We start from the raw sequence: 19,785 nt of genomic DNA on the forward strand, positions 1-19,785 counted from the left end.
CTCTCTGCTTGTTGCAATGCTATATGATTGTTGTTGTGCATGTGCATTAACATTATCAACTTGATCAATATTTTGCATTGCACCACTTCCCCGACTTTAGAACTACTGGGCTGAGCTAGTGGAGATTTAATTTCTAGTTCTATGCAATCACTGACACCACAGTTTGTTTCTTCTATTGCCTTCTCCTTCTAACTGTCCAGTGAGGCAGATCTATTGAATGTCACATCTGTACTGATAACTAACCCTAGATTCTTTTGATTTGTGCACCACAACCTATAGCCTTTCACTCCAGTTGCATGCCTTACAAATATATACTTCTTTGCCATCGACTGAAGCTTTCCATCCCTCACATGATCATAAGCAGGACAACCAAATATTCTCAAATTTGAATAATCGGCACGTGAAATGAACCATACCTCAAAAGGCATTTTCAACTAAATAGTTGGGATGGCAATCTGTTGACCAGATAACAAGAAATATTGATTATTTCAAACCAAAAAATCCTTGCTAACATATAACGTGAAAGCATATTTTGTGCCCTATCATAAAGTGTTATGTTCATAAGTTTTGTAACTCCATTCTGTTGTGGTATTACGACACAAGTGCGGTGTCTAACTGTGCCCTGTCTGCTGCAAAAACTATTGAACTCTGAATTGCAAAATTTCAACCCATTATCAGTCCGAAGATGGTTAGCTTTTTTTTCCGTCGGCCTCTTAACCATCGTCTTCCATTTAACAAATATTGGAAATGCTTCATCTTTTGTTTCAGAAAATACACATACAGACCATTCTTGAGTAATCGTCAATAAAGTCATAAAATATATGTCACCGACCTTTCCCATATAGCAATGTATCAACAAACCCCAGTTAGAGAGATCCTAATTTTTGCTGTGAATTCCATGGTACACATGGTCATAAGATTGGGGACGGCAGACATCTTCATGAAGAGGTAGACATGCTGCTGAAAAATGGTAATCTTAAAGAGTTCTTAAGTGATCGGGCTAAGAATAATTACGATAAAGGTCGTGATACAATAGAACCCGAAAAGTTAATAGGATCTCCTCATCTCACAATAAATATGATTTTTGGAGGAGTTGAGGTGAATGTGGTAACATTTCGGCTGCAAGAACGATGAAGATATTAGTCACTCATGGAAAGAGGATTCGTGAAGTACCACATGATGATGAAATTACTTTCAGTAAGGAAGATGCAGATGCCTAACATTACCATATAATGATGCTTTGGTAATATCTTTAAATATTTTAGATCTTAAAATTAAATGTGTGTTGGTTGATCTAGGTAGTTCGGCCGATATTATTCAACTAAGAGTCCTAAAACAAGCAAAGCTGACCGATAACATAGTTTCGATAATAAATCTTTTAGCTGGATTCAACTTAGGAAGTGTGATGACCTGGGAGAGATCGTGTTGCCTACATACGCTGAAGGGGTGCTGAAGTCTACAATAATTGAAGTTGTGGATAGTGATATGGTAACATGAGTCTCTGTATACTTTGATCGATGATATGAAAGTTGTTCCATCAACTTATCAGGAGTTGCTAAAGTTCCCAACACCAAATCGAATTAAGCAGATTAGAGGTGATCAGCCCACTGCACGGGAAATGAATGTAGTTACTTTGTCTAGTAATAAGGCGGTCGGAGTCAATATACAATAATTACAAGGACAAGAGTAAACTTCCAATTTAATCCCGGCGACAACGACGGTAGTGATTAGGAGACACTGGATATTTACTAGGTACCCAGATCTTTTCAAGAACCAGAAGAAACGGATGCAACAATGTCAACCACAAAAGAGATCGAACAAGTTACTTTGTTCATTGAGTTCCTGGCAAGAAAGATTTTCTTAGGAACGGGGCTGAGCCCCAAATTCACACATAAACTATTGAATTTCTTAATGCTAACTAATTGTTTTGCGTGGTCTCACTTAGATATAACAGATATCCCACTTGAATTGGAAGTTCAAGAGCTAAGGTTAGACCCCAATTCCTTCCGGTAAATATAAAAAACGACCAAATGCCGAGGTCAGAAACAAGTTTTCAAAGGGGGAGGTAACCAGATTACTTAATATAGATACAATATGTGAAGTTGAATATCCTGATTGGTTAGTTAATGCAGTGGTAGTACCAAAAAATAATAAAAAGTTTAGAATGTGTATTGATTTTAATGATTCGAATAAGTATTGCCCTAAAGACTTTTTTTTTGTTGCCAAATATTGATCAAATAATTGATACCACGGTTGGACATGAGTCGATGAGTTTTCTTGATATGTACTCCGTATAATCAAATAAGGATGCACCCGGAGGATCAAGAAAAGCGTCATTTATTACTAATTTTGGTACTTATTATTATAATATGATGCCTTTTAGGCTCAAAAATGCCGGAGCCGCCTGTCATAGGCTCGTGAATAAGATATTTGAACGTCAAATTGATAGAACTATAGAATTATATATATTGAGGATATTTTGGTTAAGTCTCTTAGTGCAGGGAACCGTTTGACTCATCTGCAAGAAATGTTTGACATCTTAAGGAAGTATAAGATGAAGCTTAACCCAGAGAAATCTGCTTTTGGAGTTGGGTCCGGAAAATTTCTTGGTTTCATAATGAGGAATTGAAGTAAATCTAGACAACATCAAATCCATAGAAGATATTGGTGATCAACTGAATACCATAAAAGAGGTGCAAAGGTTGATAGGAAGATTGGCAGCCCTCAGTAGGTTTATATGAAGATCCTCAGAAACATGTCACTGATTCTTTGCATTATTTAAAAAGAAGAATGACTTCTCATGGACACTAGAATGACAATAAGCATTGAAGAATCTGAAGAACTACTTGTACAATCCCCTTTAATATCAAAACCAAAGGATGTGGAGCAATTACTAGAAATGTTGCTGAAAAATGGTAATCTTAAAGAGTTCTTAAGTGATCGGACTAAGAATAATTACGATCGTGATACAATAGAACTGGCAAAGCTAATAGGATCTCCTCATCTCACAATAAATATGATTTTTGGAGAAATTGAGGTTAATGTGGTAACATTTTCTGCTGCAAGAACGATGAAGATATTAGTCACTCATGGAAAGAGGATTTGTGAAGTACCACATGATGATGAAGTTACTTTCAGTGAGGAAGATGCAGATGCCTAACATTACCATATAATGATGCTTTGGTATTATCTTTAAATATTTTAGATCTTAAAATGAAATGTGTGTTGGTTGATCTAGGTAGTTCGGCCGATACTATTCAACTAAGAGTCCTTAAACAAGCAAAGGTGACCGATAACATAGTTTCGGCAATGAAGCTTTTAGCTGGATTCAACTTAGCAAGTGTGACGACGTGGGGAGAGATCGTGGTGCCTATATACGTTGAAGGGGTGATGAAGTCTACATTAATTGAAGTTGTGGATAGTGATATGATAACATGATTCTCGGTAGACCATTGATCCATGATGTGAAAGTTGTTCTATCAACTTATCATGAGTTACTAAAGTTCCCAATACCGAAGGGAATTAAGCAGATTAGAGGTGATCAGCCCGCCGCATGGGAAATGAATGCAGTTACTTTGTCTAGTAATAAGGCGGTTGGAGTCAATATATAGTAATTACAAGGACTAGAGTAAACTTCCAATTTAATCCCGGCGACAATGACGGTAGTGATTAGGAGACACTGGATATTTACTAGGTACCCAGATCTTTTCATGTACCAAAAGAAACGGACGCAACAAAGTCAACCACAAAAGAGATCGAACAAGCCACTTTGTTCATTGAATTCCTGGCAAGAAAGGTTTACTTGGGAATGGGGCTGAGCCCCAAATTCAGACATAAATTATTGAATTTCTTTATGCTAACTAATTGTTTTGCGTGGTCTCACTTAGATATAACAGATATCCCACTTGAATTGGCAGTTCAACAGCTAAGGTTGTACCCCAATTCCTTCCGATAAATAGAAAAAACGACCAATTACCGAGGTCAGAAACAAGTTTTTAAAGGGGGAGGTAGCTAGATTACTTCATATAGATACAATATGTGAAGTTGAATATCCAGATTGGTTAGCTAATGCAGTGGTAGTACCAAAAAATAATAAAAAGTTTAGAATGTGTATTGATTTTAATGATTTGAATAAGTATTGCCCTAAAGACTTTTTTCCGTTGCCAAATATTGATCAAATAATTGATACCATGACTGGGCATGAGTCGATGAGTTTTCTTGATATGTACTCAAAGTATAATCAAATAAGGATGCACCCGAAGGATCAAGAAAAGCGTCATTTATTACTAATTTTGGTACTTATTGTTATAATATGATGCCTTTTAGGCTCAAAAATGCCGGAGCCGCCTGTCATAGGCTCGTGAATAAGATATTTGAACGTCAAATTGATAGAACTATAGAATTATATATATTGAGGATATGTTGGTTAAGTCTCTTCGTGCAGGGAACCATTTGACTCATCTGCAAGAAATGTTTGACATCTTAAGGAAGTATAATATAAAGCTTAACCCGGGGAAAACTGCTTTTGGAGTTGGGTCCGGAAAATTTCTTGGTTTCATAATGAGGAATTGAAGTAAATCCAGACAATATCAAATCCATAGAAGATATTCGTGATCAACTGAATACCGTAAAGGAGGTGCAAAGGTTGACAGGAAGATTTGCATCCCTCAGTAGGTTTATATCAAGATCCTCAGAAACGTGTGACTGGTTCTTTGCATTATTTAAAAAGAAAAATGACTTCTCATGGACACTAGAATGACAATAAGCATTGAAGAATTTGAAGAAATACTTGTACAATCCCCTTTAATATCAAAACCAAAGAATGGAGAGCAATTATTAGTGCATTCGGCGGTGTCAGAAGATGCGGTAAGTGTAGTTCTAGGCTGGGAAGATTAATGTACGCAATACCCTATTTACTACGTTAGTAAAATACTATCAAGGGCGGAAACTTGATACCTGCTTGGAAAAGTTAGCTCTAGCTCTCGTAGTTGCCTCTCGAAATCTAAAGCCCTACTTCCAGTGTCACCCTATAGCCGTTGTGACGACTTTTCCCCAAAGGAACGTCCTCCATAAACCTGAGTAATCGGGTCGATTGGGTAAATGGGTGATTGAAGTTAGTGAATTTGATGTAAACCACATATAGAAAGTAAATCACAAGTTTTAGTCGACTTTGTGGCTGACTTCAGTCTGGGGAAGTCTCCTTTAGCTACAAAAGAAGCAATTTTGGTGTCGGGAACTGTGTCTCGAGTCTGGACCTTTGTTTACAAACGGGGCACCCAACGTGAAAGGGTCTAGTCTTGGGATAGTGTTAATCACTCCTTCAGGAGAAATCTTAAGGCAGGCCATACGAGTCGTTCCTTTAACTAACAATAAAGTTGAGTATAAAGCTGTGGCGATAGGACTCGAATTAGCGCGGGGACTAGGCTCCGAGGTGATTCACGTGTAGTGTGACTCTCAGCTGGTGGTTAATCAAATATATGGAGTTTTTAATGCTAAAGCTTAATGTATGCAGCAGTACCTAAACAAAGTCCAAGTTTTAGTTTCCCGGTTCAGGGAGTGGTCGGTGATCCATATTCCAAGCGAGGACAATGTGGAGGCTAATGCACTAGCTAACTTAGTGTCTTCAAGAGAGATAAAGAGTGCTGATTCCAGTTCAATTGTACAGTAGTTGCAAACAGTTCTAGATGTGGATGGTTATTGCGAAGTTATTTCAACAAACCTGATATGGGATTGGAGAAATAACTTCATTAAATATCTAAGACATGGCAAATTTCTTGAGGATTCTAAAGCCTCCCCAGCACTTTGTGAAAAGGTTGCTCGGTATTGTCTTGTTGATGAACAACTATACCAGAGATCTTTTCAGGGTCCGTTGGCTCAATGCTTAGGACCAGCAGAAGATGATTATGTAATGAGAGAAGTTCATGAAGGAGTTTGTGAAAATCATTATGGAGCAAATTCTTTAGTGCTCAAGTTAATGAGACCCGGTTATTATTATCCCTGAATGGAGCAAGATGCAAAGATGTTTGTGCAAAAAATGTGATAAATGTCAACGTTATGCTCAGTTAATATACCAGTCGGCTGAACATTTGTATTTACTTGTGTCGCCATGGCCGTTAATGAAATGGAGGATGAATAGAGTTGGACCTTTGCCTCAGAGACTTGGACATGTAAAATTTATTTTGATTGTGACTGATTATTTTACTAAATGGGTTTAAGTACGTGCTTTCAAAAAGGTGTTGGAGAACGAGAGGTGATAGATTTTATTTTGGATCACATTATTTGTCGATTTAGAGTGCCAAAAGAAATTGCTTGTGCACAATTTTTTTTAGAGGGATTGAAAATAAAAGAACTAGTCATCACGTATTATCCGAATGGACAAGTAGAGTCAACAAACAAGGTGATAATTCAAAGCCTCAAAAATAAGTTATGGGATGCAAAAGGCAGGTGCCTTGAGGATTTACTGGGAGTACTATGGGCATACCGAACCACAACAAAATAAAGCAGTGGAGAAACATCTTTCTCCCATGTATATGGAGCAGAAGCTCCAAATTCGTGGGGATAGGTTAACCAACTATAAGGTTTTCCCGGACAAGCGAGCAAAGAAATGCTAAGCTATGTCGGTTAGGCTAGATTTGCTTGATGGGTATCGAGATTTGACCTATGTGAGGATGATTGCACATAAGAAAAGAATGCAAAAGGTATTATAATCGTAAGGAAATCTCTGTTATTTTAAATTCAGAGACTTGGTCTCCGAAAAGTGACTTATAATACCCAAGAAGTCAACGCTGGAAAATTGTGACCAAATTGGGATGGACCTTACCAGATTTCATCTGTAACCAAAAAATGCTCATTTTAGCTGGAAAATCAAGATGGATTTAAATTACCAAGTAACTGGAACATGAGTCACCTCAAAAGATACCAGTGTTAAAGATTAATGATTATACTGAAAGTACGTTCTATAATTATTTTTTCTTCGATTAGTTTTTGTCCCTAATGGGTGTTTTGGTAAGGTATTTAACGAGGCAGCAACGTAAAGCGTATTACGAATGCAAGTTGCTGATGACAACTGGAATACTTTGTATGTGAACACTCTGGGGGGGGGGGGGTCAGTAGCTATTGCTACTGGTCTCATATCGTGATCATAAACACTAAAAGTGTCAGTTCTAGCTTCAAAAAAGCAAGTGTAATATCTGGTAACGCAGCAATATCGGGGATTGCTGTAATCGGAGAACATGTTGACATGCTTTGAACTTAGAAGTTCAGTTGTTATGAATAACCTCAAGTCAGGACTGCGGACTGTACATCCAACCTTGTAGAAATAAGAAGGACAAATTAGCCACATGTATTGGCAGTTCGTTTATTTGGAATGATTTTCTTTCTTGACTAAATATACTTTCGAAAATAGAAGAAACAAATAAAAATTCTTTTATTTTTATCTCTTATTTTTCCAAGAGATGTGGTGTTCCCTTTACTTGATGTTGTTTAAATAATAAACATAAGTGCCGGAATAAATAGGAGACATCATCTTCAAGAGCACCGTAAATATAAGGGTCTTCACTTATAAAACCTTTCTAGTTAAAGATTAAAGATTGAAAGTATAAATACCAGATAATCAAGTTAATCAGAGGAAAAAATCCCCCAATTTTATTAGTAAAAAAGCATAGATAAAAAAATATGTTTTTCTAAATAAACATCTTGAGAGGTTAGTAAGAAAGTTATCTTTCATTGAAAAATTTAGGGCCAAAAAGCGAGTCCAAGATAGTTACACGAGTTATAGCTACAAGATTTTTTTTTTAAAAAAACAACTTTGTAAAATGTATCAATCTACTTTATTAGCAGAGGTTGAAGGTTGAGAAGCTCATCTGCATTTTTTGGACTTAAATGTTGCTCATTTTCGAGCTCAACGTATTCACCTCCGTCTTTAAATTTCGAGGATTCAGAGCAAGTGTTCGAAGAGCTTGATGCAGTGGGTCGGGCAGGAATGTTTTCGAAGGAGGTTGTTTCTATAGCAAGATCTTCAACAATGTAGTCGTCTATATTTGCAATGCCATTTTTATCATCGTCCAGAGTCTTGCTTCTCATACAGTAAACAACATGAGTTTTCTCGAGCAAGAAAGAATCTGCTTAAGCTCTTAATCTGGCTCGAAGTTCTTGGATTTTCGACTGCAACCGCTCATTGTCAACTTTTAAAATGTTGTAATCCCCTGACATGTTAGAATTAGTTTTGTTATGTTCACAATTTTGTTCTATGACCTTTCGGAGCCTTTCTTCCATTTTGGCCCTCTTATCTTCGGCTATAGTAGCTTCCTCGGTCTTGGAGCATAAGTTAGCTTCCAAGTTACTGATTCTTTCCAAGAAAGCAGACTTACACTCGGCAGCCAAAGTTACAGCATCCTGCAACTCTACCCATTTAATCTTCAGCTCAGCAAGCTCGACATATAGTTGAGTGGCTTCTTGATTATGAGCCATTTTTTCTTGCTCCATTTACTCCAATTTGGCCACGAGTTTGCCCAATTGAGCAAGTTTTGCCTCTAGGACCTAGAGGCGTTCAACAAGTTGATTCCGCTCAGTTTGAAGCGCTACCTTGTAAAGTATCATCCTTTTCAAACCCTCAGAAGCAAAAAAGGTTAGCATGTATGGTTAATTTTAATTAATCGACGATGGTAAAAAATAGGTGTGAAGAAGAAGAGGGCAAAAATAATGGTAACTGAGTAGAAAGATGCATGATGTTGTTGATTAAACATTCGGCAAAAAGAGCTTCCCTTTTCCTCCAATCTTTTTCCATAGCTAGAGGTTTCAAGTATTTGGCTACCCCAACCGGTTTGGAGAGTAAGTGGAATTCATCAAGAACAATAAAGATAATACTAAGTTTACCGTTAGGATTTCAAATGGAAGCTGGAGAGACATTTTCTCTGTTCCCTTGATCATGTGACCGGGGGTAACTTTCACCTTGATCTCGATCGACGGTGACCGGGGGAAGTACATCAGGCGATGGTGGAGCAGAAGTTGGGGCATCACCTGCAGCAGAACCCTTCTGGTCAGTGAGAACAACCAGATCCCGGAAAGGAGTGCCAGTCATTTCAGCCAATTTAGACTCTCGAAAGAGTTCCTCCACGTCCTCCGGTTGAACTGTTGATGTTCTTCTTCTTCTTCTTTGAATTGAAACTGTTTCAGTATCGTCCTTGATTTCTTCTTCATCGAGGACCACAATGTTCGGTCCTCCCTGAATCTCATCTATAACCGGGAGCTTCTTTTTAGCCTCAGTCTTAGGAAAATGCTTTCTTTTTGGTTTCTTCCCCTTGGTCCAGGGATTGATTGATGATGTGCCTTCGCCAGAAGAGAGAGATACATCACGAGCCCTTCTTCGGTCAAGGGCCTCTTAAAGTCATTGTTGGGCCTCCTTCGGATCGAGTAAAACCTCAACAACCGGACAAACAGATGACCCCTTTAGAATGAGTGAGGTTGCAGCATGAAAAGTTAGCAATCTATTACCGAAAATGAAGGAACAGGTCAACAAGAAATAAATGATGAAGATGTTCTTACTTTTATTTTGCATTTTTAATTTTTGTTTATTGAAATTTTCTTCCACAAGCGGAGCTCCGGCGTGGAAGTATCCAATTTTTTTTGAACTTATTGGGTTAGGTTCTCTACTACTGGAGAAACCCAGAGAGTGGCTAAAAGAAAAGGAAGAAAAGTTTAAGAAATAATGAGAACAATTTCAAAATAAAAAAGAAAGAGATATTTGAGAAGACTTACGTGTATAGTTCCAAGCTTCAAGAATGTGGGATGCTACCACGTTCGGCATCATCATCATCTACACTGGTGATGATAGTTTTGTGACCATGTTTGCTAAGTTTGATCACGCCTCCTCGAAAGATCTTGGGAGCATAGTGGCGGATCAAATGTGTAGGAGTAAGATTTTATCAAATGTGTAGGACTAAGATTTTCTTGTGTCTGAGAACACTGGTACCAAAGACAAGATACCATACGCCATATTGTCGGACCCACTCGAGCCAAACATACTTGATAATTCCCGTAGAATTCAAGAGTGATATGATCTATTTTCTTTCTAAGTTTGAGGGTAAAAAGGTATGTACAGACGAAAACATACCCTGGTTTGCTTAAAGTTACCTTATCCACTTCGAGTCGGGCCAAAACTTCAATATTATTCAAGTCACAACCCTCCTTTACAATGGGGATATTGGACGGGAAAATAGAAGAAGGATATTCACCAATCGCTCTATGTTTGTCGTTATCAGGGTTGGAGGAAGTATTTTGGACTTTGAGATCCTTTTTAAAAGACCATTTTAAAGGGATAATTGTATTTGTTGTGGGAGGTTCATCGTTAGAGTTCTTGGGTTGGCTATTCTTAGATGGTCTGTCACCAATGCAAGCCCCAATCTTGGTGGGTGAAGAAAGAGCTGAACTAATTTTGGTAGCAGAAGATGAGTTGCTAGAGAACGAAATAACAGAAGATATGGCGACTAAAAAAGTAAAATTTTATATTCAAACTCGAAAATTTTGCTGAGAAAATCGAATTGTAGAGAGTTTTAAGAGATTTGATGAAGAGGTGCGGAAAAAGTGAAAGATAAAATTTTGGGGGAGACGGGGGGGGGGGGGATCTTAAAGGTGGTTAACTATAAATCCATCATTACCAAGGTAATTGGCAAACCTGTTCATCAAATCTTGGAGGAACACGTGTTAAGCCTATTAAATGCGAAGAGACGTTCGTCATTTTAAAGGTCAGAAGTCATTTAAGAACTTTCCTGCCAAGAAAATAGGTATCTTCTTCCCGGTCACATCAAATTGTTTAACCGAAAAGTAGGGGAACTATCTGTATTAGGTAAAATTTATAGCTTATAGGTGTACATTTCTCTAACAGACACGTGGTAGTGACGACAGAGTGGAGATGATTTAGTATATAATTAATACCGGATACTAGCACATAACCGGTATTGTGTAAATTCCAAGGACGTACAGGTCGAGGAAGAGAATTTGAGAGTGAGTTACCGGTTGGAAAGAGCAGCATTAAAGGAGCAGCCGTTACAGAAGATCATAGAATTTATTTCCAATGTTATGCAACCATGAAAGAGGGAATTTTATTCATCTTTAAGCGGGTATGATTTGGGGATCTTGTATCCTCAAATTTAACTATAAATAACAACATTTGTACTCAATGTAGGGACACAAAATATTAGAACCAAAAAGGCTATCATTCTTTCTCTCATTTTCCTAAACTTTATAAGATTGTTATCAAGAGTTTTTAATTATTCTTAGTTCCGGTGGGATTAACCTAAAGTCCAGGTTTGTTCTTTCTTTAATTATCATTATTTTATTTCTTTTAATCTTTGTTATTTCATTAATCAGATCAATTTAATATTATGTCTATAAACCATATTTACAAATTTAATTGTACCTCTTTTACGATTAAACAAATTCAAGCCAGATTGCGATAAAAGTCGATATGCCATGGAAAAAAGAACTCTGCTTTTCCTTTACGGGTTCAAGTTAAAAGCTGACAATAAAGAAATTTCTAAAAGTAATTGATCAGTTGAATTTAATTGGATTGGTTTTGCGTACTAATGCGATGATTGGATATTAACTTTATACGAGTAGTCGCGTATTCGATACTTAGAATTCAAAAATGACAGTTAAGCTGCACAAATTAGTCACTCCTTCTAGGCTTGCTACCAGGTTTCGCCATGATTGGATCAAACTAAGGGATAGTTAGCAAGTTACTTAATTAGCTGACTAGTGCATTCTTTTTCCCGCAATTCATTGAAATTTTGTTGCTAATGGCTGGATCAATTGGCTGTCAAAGTTCATTTGGACTTCAGTCAGATTTGGTTAACTTTCCCATTTGGACTTCCGTCTTTGTTTAGCTCAAAAATTATATTCGTGTTCTATAAGCTTAAAAACAATCGAAAATATATAGGGGTAAATCGTAATCAAATATAATAAGCCCAAGAGATGATTATTGCTTCAAGAATGTTTGTAGATCTGTAAGTGTGTAGTGAAATAGACTTAGCTTAAGAGGGAAGCAATGGTGGGAAAATCAAGAAAGAGATAAGAGAGAGAGATAGAGAGAGAAATTGTATTATCCGAGAATCACCCCCTCTATTACAATGTGGAGGTCTCCTTATATAGTAGGAGACCTCCATCGAATAATCAAAAAGGTACAAAAGTTGGTGGCTTCTACTCAGTAAAAAGGTCAGGCACTAAACGACGTCACTTCCTCTTCACCAGCTTGGGCCGTGCCCTCACTCGGGTCGCCCTTATTATAAGGGACGTGTCCATTTGGCGTGATGGCGTTATGAACCAAATTTAACCCTACACAGTTAGTCCTTCCGTTCGTTGGAGACGTACTCGATGACCGTCTTCAATGGACGGACATGCACGATTTGCTTTTTACGGAAATTTGGCCGCGCCCATAGGTGCCTCTTTCGAAGAGCGTGAGCGTGGATAATATTTATTGGGCCGTTGACATGCGACCCCCTTTTTTAAGGTGACGTCACCAGTCACATGCGTCATCATTATTTTTGGGTTCCCGAGACTGTTCAGAACATGACGTGACGTTTTGGCTTCCCGCGCCAGTTTCAGAATTGTGCCTCTTCGATTCCCGTGTGCCTCATTCCCATAAATAGAGGAGTGGTTCAAAGAGATTCATCTTTCGAACCTTCGGAGAGTTTCCCTTTGTTTCTTCATCTTTCTTTCTTGCAAGAGTTGTATCGCTTTCAGAGAAATGCCATTTCTGAGGATCGTATCTCTCATTACTAACACTTCATTCTTATAAATCGTATCATGGGGGCATACTTTTGGCATTGATCGCATCGGCGAACATATTCCGCTGCGTCTTTCTTCATAGTGGGCCAATAATAGCCGGCTCGTATTATGCAGCGCACGAGGGCGCGGTTGCCCGTATGGGCACCGCAATGACCTTCATGTACCTCTTCGAGCACTGGCCGCGTTTGTTGCGGCCCTAGACACTTGGCCAGGGGTCCGCCAAACGTCCTTTTGTAAAGATCGTGGTTTATCAGGCAATACCGGGCGGCCTGTACGCGAAGCTTCTTGGCTTCTTTTCTGTCGAGTGGGAGTGTTCCATCCTGCAGATAGGATACAAATTGGTTGCGCCAGTCCCAAGTCAAATTTAAAGAGAGTACCTCAGTGTGATCAATGGCTGAATGGAGGAGGGTGACCACGCTTTCTTTGTTGAAATTTTTAGTGGCTGCGGCCAATTTTGCTAGGCCGTCTGCTTCAACGTTCTGTGCTCTCGGAACTTGTTCGAAGCGGCACTCGTCGAACTCGGTCATTAACCTGTGGATTTCTGACTGGTATTTTTGTAACCTCTGCTCCTTGATTTGGTAAGTCCCGGTGACCTGGTTCACCACGAGTTGAGAGTCGCAATGGAGAACGAGTCGTCGAGCTCGGTACTTGATGGCTAGTTTCAAACCTGCAATAACAGCCTCGTACTCGACTTTGTTGTTAGTCATCTCGGGGCATCGTATGGACTGGCGAATTGTTTCTCCCGTGGGGACCTCGAGAACGAGTCCCAGTCCCGATCCCGAGGCGTTAGCGGCGCCATCAGTGTAAAGAGTCCATAGGTCGGCGTTGGAGGGGGCACGGCGTGCCTCTACTTCCGCCTCTGGTAGTATCTCTGCGCTGAAGTCGGCTATGAAGTCGGCAAGTACTTGCGACTTGATGGCGTTTCTTGGATGATATGAGATATCGTGCTCACTGAGCTCTATGGCCCATCTGGCGAGTCTGCCTGATAACTCAGGCTTGTGTAGGATACTTCTTAAGGGGAAGGTCGTCACTACTTTTATGGGGTGGCATTGGAAATAGGGTCGGAGCTTCCGTGAAGCTACGACCAATGCCAAAGCTAATTTTTCAAGGTGTGGATACCGTGTTTCGGCGTCCACTAAGGTTTTGCTAATATAGTAAATATGATATTGCGTACCTTCATTTTCACGAACTAGGACTGCGATGACGGCGACCTCGGATACGACCAAATATACCAGTAGAGGCTCGCCTGGATTTGCTTTGGCCAGCAGTGGCGGCGTAGATAGGTACGCTTTCAATTTTCTTAAGGCCTCGACGCATTCCTCATTCCACTGTAACCCATTGTCCTTTCTCAGCACATTGAAAAACTTATGGCATCTGTCGGAGGATCGTGAGATGAACCTAGACAAGGCGGCTATTCGCCCCGTCAGCTTTTGCACCTGCTTTTTGCTGTTCAGTATCTCGGGTATTGTGTCTATCGCCTTGATCTGATCTGGATTGGCTTCGATACCTCGTTGTGATATGAGAAACCCTAAGAATTTTCTTGAGGCCACGTCGAAGGCGCATTTCTCGGGGTTCAGTTTCATCTCGTACCTTCTCAACATCTCGAAGGCTTCTTTTAGATGGTCGATGTGGTCCTCTTTTCTTGTCGACTTTACCAGCATGTCGTCGATATAGACTTCCATAGTCTTACCGAGCTGCTCTTTGAACATTTTGGTGACCAGTCTCTGGTACGTAGCCCCTGCATTCTTGAGCCCGAAGGGCATTACCTTGTAGCAGTAAGTCCCTTGGTGGGTGATGAAAGTTGTCTTCTCTTGGTCCTCCTCGGCCATCATGATTTGATTGTAGCCGGAGTAGGCGTCTAGGAAGCTCAGTAGTTCATGTCCTGCAGTGGCGTCGATCAGTTGGTCGATGTGGGGTAGTGGGAATGAATCCTTTGGGCATGCTTTGTTCAGATCAGTGAAATCCACACACATTCTCCACTTCCCGTTTTTCTTTTTGACCATGACAACATTGGCGACCCACTGGGGGTACTTTGATTCTCTGATGGAGCCGTTGGCCAGTAACTCGTCTACTTCCTTACTGACCGCTTCATTGATAGCGGCGTTGAATTTTCTCCTCATCTGTCGCACGGGCGGATGTAGTGGATCGACATTCAGCTTGTGGGTGGCGATGTCTCGCGGGATTCCCGGCATATCTGAATGGGAAAAGGCGAACAAATCTGCATGGTTAGTTAAGAATTCACGATACTTACTTGGGTTGGCGAGACCGTGCCCGATATAGGCTTTCTTCGTAAGATTGGTTTCGTCCAATTGGACTGGGTCGAGATCTTCGACCGTTGCTTTACAGGCCTCCACGACGTCGGGGTCTTTGATGGCGTCCGTTGTCGGGTTGACCTTAGTCCCCGACACGGCTAATTGCTATGCCTCCGCGCTCGCCCCCTTTAGCTGTTGGGTGTGGGCGCAGTCTTGGGCTATTTTGTAGCATTCTTGTGCGGTGCGTGGCTCGCCTCGAATACTGAATACTCCCCATGGGGTAGGGAATTTGATCACTTGGTAGAGGCTTGAAGGGACCGCTCGCATGGCGTGTATCCACGGGCGTCCTATGATGACGTTGTACGCCGTTTCTTGGTTCATCACGTGGAAAGTTGTTTCCAGCGTGACTCCTCCCGCTAAGACGGGCAGTGCTATTTCTCCGGACGTCCGTTCCACTGCATTGTTAAAACCGGTTAGTGTTATGCAGCGCGGTATTACCCTATCCTCGAGTCCCATTTGTACGAGGACCCTTGGGTGGATAATACAGGCGCCACTTCCGTCATCGATCATGACTCTTTTAACATCCGTATCAGCGATACGTAAAGTGATAACTAAAGCATCATAATGAGGGAAAGACAAACCGTCGGCATCAGACTTATCGAAGGTGATACTATCTTCGAAGTCGTCATACCGTTCATGGGCGATGGTCCGCTTTAGTCTGTGTGTGGTGGCGAACTTGACGTGATTGATCACTGACTCGTCGCCGCCTCCGACGATCATGTTTATCGTGCGCGCTGGGGAAGGTGGCTTCGGCGGCCCGTGGGGTTGTTCTCGTCCGCGTGCAAAGTTGATTTTCCCTTTGTCACTGAGTAACTCCCTCAGGTATCCCTGGTTCAGCATCCTGACCACCTCTTGCCGTAGGCCTATGCAGTCTTCGGTTTTGTGTCCCCGTTCCTGATGGAACTCACATAGGGCGTTTGATTTCCTTGTGGCAGGGTCTGATTTCATCTTCTGCGGCCACTGCACCTTGGTGCCCAGCTTCTCCAGTGCGTACACTATTTCTGAAGGAGATACACAAAAGTTATGGGCGGTTAATAAAGGGGGCGTACCTCTTTCGTTTCGGAGTGGGGCGACGTGTCGCTGTAGCGCGTCTGTATGCCTTGGTGGCGGATGGGAGGATCTGGTGTATGGCTGATGTCGATCTCTGTTGGAGCGGGGGAGTTGTTCTCGTCGTCCTTCGTTCCGTCGATCTCTCCTCGTTTCTGAGTGTATCGCTGTTAGCCGTTGGGTCGGCCCATTAAGATCATCCTCGTCCGCTCGTACCTCGGCGCAATAGGCGTTGTGGATTTCCTCCCATGTGGTAGGGGGATATTTCATAAGGCGGCTCAGCAGCTTCTTGGTTGCCCTCGAACCATCCCTGCTTAGCCCGTTCTGGAAAGCGGCGACTGCCATACCTTCCGATACGTTTGGTAGACTCATCCTTACCCTGTTAAACCTTGCCAGGAAGTCCCTGAGTCCCTCTCCTGTGGTTTGCCTGACGGCGAAGATGTCGTTGACCCTGGCCTCCGCTTTCTTCGCGCCTGCATGGGCTGTGACGAACTTATCCGCCATTTCCTCGAACGTTGATATTGCCTTAGCCGGTAGCTGAGAGTACCATGTTAAGGCCCCTCCTGTCAACGTCTCGCCAAACTTCTTCAGCAGTACCGACGGTACCTGTTCTTTCGATAGGTCGTTGCCCTTCACAGCGGTGACGTAGTGGATCAGATGATCCTCGGGATCTGTGGTTCCGTCATATACCCTCAAGTAGGGTGGCATCTTGAAGGTTTTTGGGGTGGAGTGAGGGGCAGCTTCTTCAGTGTATGGTTGTTCAATGAACCTTCCCACGTCGCGTTTTGGTTGCAACTTGGGAGCACCGGAGATCTTGTCGACCCTCTCCTGATGTTCCTTCATCTGATCGCGGAGTGCCTTGTTTTCATTTTCCATTTCTTCCATCTTCTTTAGGATGGCTGTTAGCGTGCCATCGTGGTCTGTGTCTCGACGGGTTCGTTATTCGCTAGTGCAACTTCCGGTTCACCCACGACAGCAGTGGTACCTACCGTTGGTGTACACCCGATGTTACTTTGTGGTGACCTCTCAACCAAGCCACTTAGAGTGCTTGTTAGCCATCTTTCCAGTAGCTTCTTGACCGCTGAGGGTGCTTCCGTAGCCGCAGATGTGGAAGCTCCTTTTTCGTGCAAGATCGTTAGATCTTCGGATGGGGAAGGTGAGATCTCTGCACCCGGTGTGATGTTAGGGGTTGCATTCAGGATGCCATCGTCACTGGCCTCGTTGAGAGGGCCAAGGAGATTGGTAGTGACACCCAATATAGCTTTCGATCTTGTGTTATTTTCGGCCATTTTCTGTTTTTGTGTGGTGTAGAGAGTGGTAGTTGGTTGATCTCTAGGTGGATACTATGGTTTTGATTCTCGAAATCCCCACAGACGGCGCCAAATTGTTTAGCTCAAAAATTATATTCGTGTTCTATAAGCTTAAAAACAATCGAAAATATATAGGGTAAATCGTAATCAAATATAATAAGCCCAAGAGATGATTATTGCTTCAAGAATGTTTGTAGATCTGTAAGTGTGTAGTGAAATAGACTTAGCTTAAGAGGGAAGCAATGGTGGGAAAATCAAGAAAGAGATAAGAGAGAGAGATAGAGAGAGAAATAGAGAGAGAAATTGTATTATCCGAGAATCACCCCCTCTATTACAATGTGGAGGTCTCCTTTATATAGTAGGAGACCTCCCTCGAAATAATCAAAAAGGTACAAAAGTTGGTGGCTTCTACTCAGTAAAAAGGTCAGGCACTAAACGACGTCACTTCCTCTTCACCAGCTTGGGCCGTGCCCTCACTCGGGTCGCCCTTATTATAAGGGACGTGTCCATTTGGCGTGATGGCGTTATGAACCAAATTTAACCCTATTAAGTCTTCATGTGACCCAAAACAATTGCCCATTTGATCAGCATCAGCTGATGTAAGTTTATAACTTCGAACTTTGTTGTAGACTTTTTTTTTCTTTTCTCGGGATAATCTATTTTCTTTTGTTATGTTTTTGATGTAAAAATAAAAATCCTCGATATTTATATGCACCCTCACTACTTTTTGCACTGAATGTTTACACAAACATTTTTTGTATTATTGGGTACTTCAAAAAATCGATTCAATGATGTATTTTGTTTATTGGTTTACTGTGAAAACTTTCGCAATTTTAGGAAAAGCAGAAAGGAAAAAGAAGCATTTCTTTTATTTTGTTAATTAAATGGAGTGTTTATATATGCAGACTACGATTGAGGTATTTGGTGATTGGTACTACGATCGGAAATACTCCTATGTGATCGATGATCATGACTTGCCACTCCCTGTTTATTTATACACCAACGGTACTCTCAAATCAAGAGGCTAATTTTGTTATTTATGTTTATTCCGAGGAGATTCTCAATGCGTATTCTTCAAATATTATTTATGTTATATTGTATTTCACTGTATGAAATTGTTGCCAATTTGTAAGAATTGTTGACGAGTGTATCACTTCAATCAGCAACTTTTAAACTCATACTGCTACCACAGTATAAATTAAGTTGGACCATTGAGTTCATTGTGCATTTCATAGGATACTATTTTTTAAGAGACTGTTGCCCAAAAAAAATAGATAGCTTCTATATCTAAAAACAATTTAACTGTAAACTTGATCTCATGTTACTCTTAAATGACATATTTCTATAGCCACAAAAATTACTAAGTACTTTTAAGATAATAAGTTCTAATTTTTTTTAAAACCTATATATCCAATCAAACACCACCACATTATCATATCATATTATACTAAAAGTATGAACACCTAAACTAAAATATAAAACGAAAATATCTTTTTATTGATGATGGACGGTTATACCCTTTAAAACTAAAGCTTCTTCTGCAAGCCACTTCTTTTACGTTATCAGCAATACATAAATGCAGGAGTTACAATTAATAACTATACAAACAAATTCATATTTAATGGAAATTGTATTTAGTGGTCATTCTTTATAGAAATACACAATAGTGAACGAAAATGACAAGTATCTCAACAACGGAAGCATTTAGATTAGATGAATACAATTATAAATTAGTGAATGCCACTGTCATGACCTAAAATACCAATCCGTCGTAATGGCATCCAATACACTTGCTAGGCAAGTCGAACATAACAATAAAGAATGAAAATAAATAAAATTTGTAGAAATAGCATAAGTCTAAAACCTCAACATAACAAAATACCGCTAACACATGATAAACTCCCCAGAAACAGATAAATACAGAGTCATGAGCTCTACAAAGGAATACAAGTCTGAAAACTAAATAACAATACTGTCTGAACTAAAACAACAATATATAAGAAAAGACAAGTCAAGACTGCGGGCGGAAATGCAGCTCTACCTCGTCTCTCGATACTCTGCTCAACAAACAACTCTACCAGTGATAGCTGGTACCAACACCTGGATCTGCACAATTAAGTGCATAGTGCAGTATGAATACAACCAACCCAATGTACTAACCCCGGCAAGGTAAAAGAAGCAAAAATTTTAAATGATACCTGCTATAACCTGTACAGTTTCATCAATTTAACAGGTACCGAACAATAATGTGATCGTGTATAAAGTGCAAAAGGAACTATCTGTGTGTATGTGTATAATTTTTTAAGTACATTGCTTAGTAAATGATACAACAT

General features: G+C 40.4%; 1 protein-coding gene across 1 annotated transcript in view; it reads left to right on the forward strand.

Moving 5' to 3' along the window:
• LOC109236698 (pectin acetylesterase 8-like) overlaps positions 1-18,672 on the forward strand; it is a 44,151-nt gene extending 25,479 nt beyond the window's left edge. Inside the window, exon 12 of the mRNA XM_019402903.1 lies at positions 18,358-18,672. Within this exon, the coding sequence (XP_019258448.1) occupies positions 18,358-18,480 (123 nt within the window). The 3' untranslated portion in view covers positions 18,481-18,672. The remainder of the gene's footprint in view (positions 1-18,357) is intronic.
• The last annotated feature ends 1,113 nt before the right edge of the window (positions 18,673-19,785 follow it).

Source organism: Nicotiana attenuata, unplaced genomic scaffold (genome assembly GCF_001879085.1).
Source record: "Nicotiana attenuata strain UT unplaced genomic scaffold, NIATTr2, whole genome shotgun sequence".
NCBI classification, from domain to species: Eukaryota; Viridiplantae; Streptophyta; class Magnoliopsida; order Solanales; family Solanaceae; genus Nicotiana; species Nicotiana attenuata.